This window comes from Eimeria mitis, genomic scaffold, assembly GCF_000499745.2.
Source record: "Eimeria mitis Houghton genomic scaffold, Emh_scaff1439, whole genome shotgun sequence".
In the NCBI taxonomy this organism is placed as follows: domain Eukaryota; phylum Apicomplexa; class Conoidasida; order Eucoccidiorida; family Eimeriidae; genus Eimeria; species Eimeria mitis.
The window spans coordinates 6,401-7,820 of NW_013569244.1; the positions used below are offsets into that span (position 1 = coordinate 6,401).

General features: G+C 61.0%; 1 protein-coding gene across 1 annotated transcript in view; it reads right to left on the reverse strand.

Annotated features, from left to right (window-relative positions):
• EMH_0037010 (ATP-dependent RNA helicase, putative) overlaps window positions 1-1,420 on the reverse strand; it is a gene marked incomplete at both ends in the record, with an annotated part of 6,589 nt that overhangs the window by 1,573 nt on the left and 3,596 nt on the right. Inside the window, one exon of the mRNA XM_013495144.1 lies at window positions 307-1,004. Within this exon, the coding sequence (XP_013350598.1) occupies window positions 307-1,004 (698 nt within the window). The remainder of the gene's footprint in view (window positions 1-306; window positions 1,005-1,420) is intronic.

Sequence of the window (1,420 nt, forward strand, 5' to 3'; positions counted from 1 at the left end):
CAGCAGCAGCAACACAGAGGGCGATGGAGACTATCTCAGGCGCATGTACACTACCCCGTTCCCTCTACAGCTGTTTGCTCCTCAGCTAGCTACAGCTAGCTAGCTAGCCACGGCTAGCTAGCTAGCTGTGGCTAGCTAGCTAGCCACAGCCAGCTAGATAACCGCAGCTAGCCATGGATAGCCGCAGCTAGCTACAGCTAGCCATAGCTAGCTGTGCAGCAGACTGCAGGGGAAAGGGGGATGGCAACACGGCCGCTGCTGCTGCTGTTGCTGCTGCTGCTGCTGCTGCTGCTGCTGCTGCTGTACCTGCAAGGATGTGTGGTATTGCCCTTCGCTGCACCTCGGTGAGGGATCGGATCCCCTGGGCAGCAAGAGAGGCCTTCAGGGCCCTGCATAAGAGGCCCCGTCTGCTGCTGCTGCTGCTGCTGCTGCTGCTGCTGCTGCTGCTGCTGCTGTCGGTGCTGCTGTTGTTATCGAGGCCATCGATGTCGCACTGATCCAGTGCAACAAGACTGTTATCAGCTGCTGCTGCTCCATCTGCTGCTGCTGCTGCAGCAGCAGCAGCAGCAGCAGCAGCAGACCTCTCTTCTGCTCCTGCAGCAGCAGCAGCAGCACCGAGCTTAGCAGCAGGAGAGGGCCTTCTGGCGCCTTGCACTGCGGGGTGAAGATATATGCGCTGTTTCCTTTTCTGCTGCTGCTGCTGCTGCTGCTGCTTCTCCCTCTCCAGCTGCAGCTGCTGCTGCACGTGCTGCTGCAGCTGCTGCTGCTGCAGCAGATGCTTAGACGCAAACAAATCAGGTGGCGGCAGGTAGGCGGTCCCCTTCCGCCTGCTGCGGGGCGTTGTTGTATCGCTGTTACCTTTGCTGCTGCTGCTGTTGCTGCTGCTGCTACTGTTGCTGCTGCTGTTGCTGCTGCTGTTGCTGCCGCTGTCCCTGTGACCTGCGCTACTACTACTGCTGCTGCTGCTGCTGCTGCTGTTGCAGCGGCTGCTACCTAAGGGGCCCCTGAAGGAGGTTAACACAGCCAATTGCCTAGCGGCCCCTCCCCCTTCCTCATCACAATGTGGGGGCCTCCATGGGGGCCCCCATGGGGGCCCCCATACCCTAGCAGCACGGGGGCCCCTGGGGGCCCACCAAGTGAACGCCGTCGGCGGCGCGCCCGGGGCTACTGCTGCTGCTGCTGCTGCTGCTGCAGATGCAGGTGCAGCGGGGGATCGAAAGCAGAGAACTCCTGAGCATGGGGGCCCCCTATGTACCCAGGGGCCCCCGGGGCCCCCCGTGTTGGCCCTGCAGCAGGGGGCCCCCAAGGGGGCCCTTCTGAGGGTTGCTGTGTGGTGATTGAGATGCATTAGTTTATTTAAAATATTTAATTAGCCTGCAGGAGAGGCAGCAACAAAGAAGATACTGCTGTTTCCCTGGGG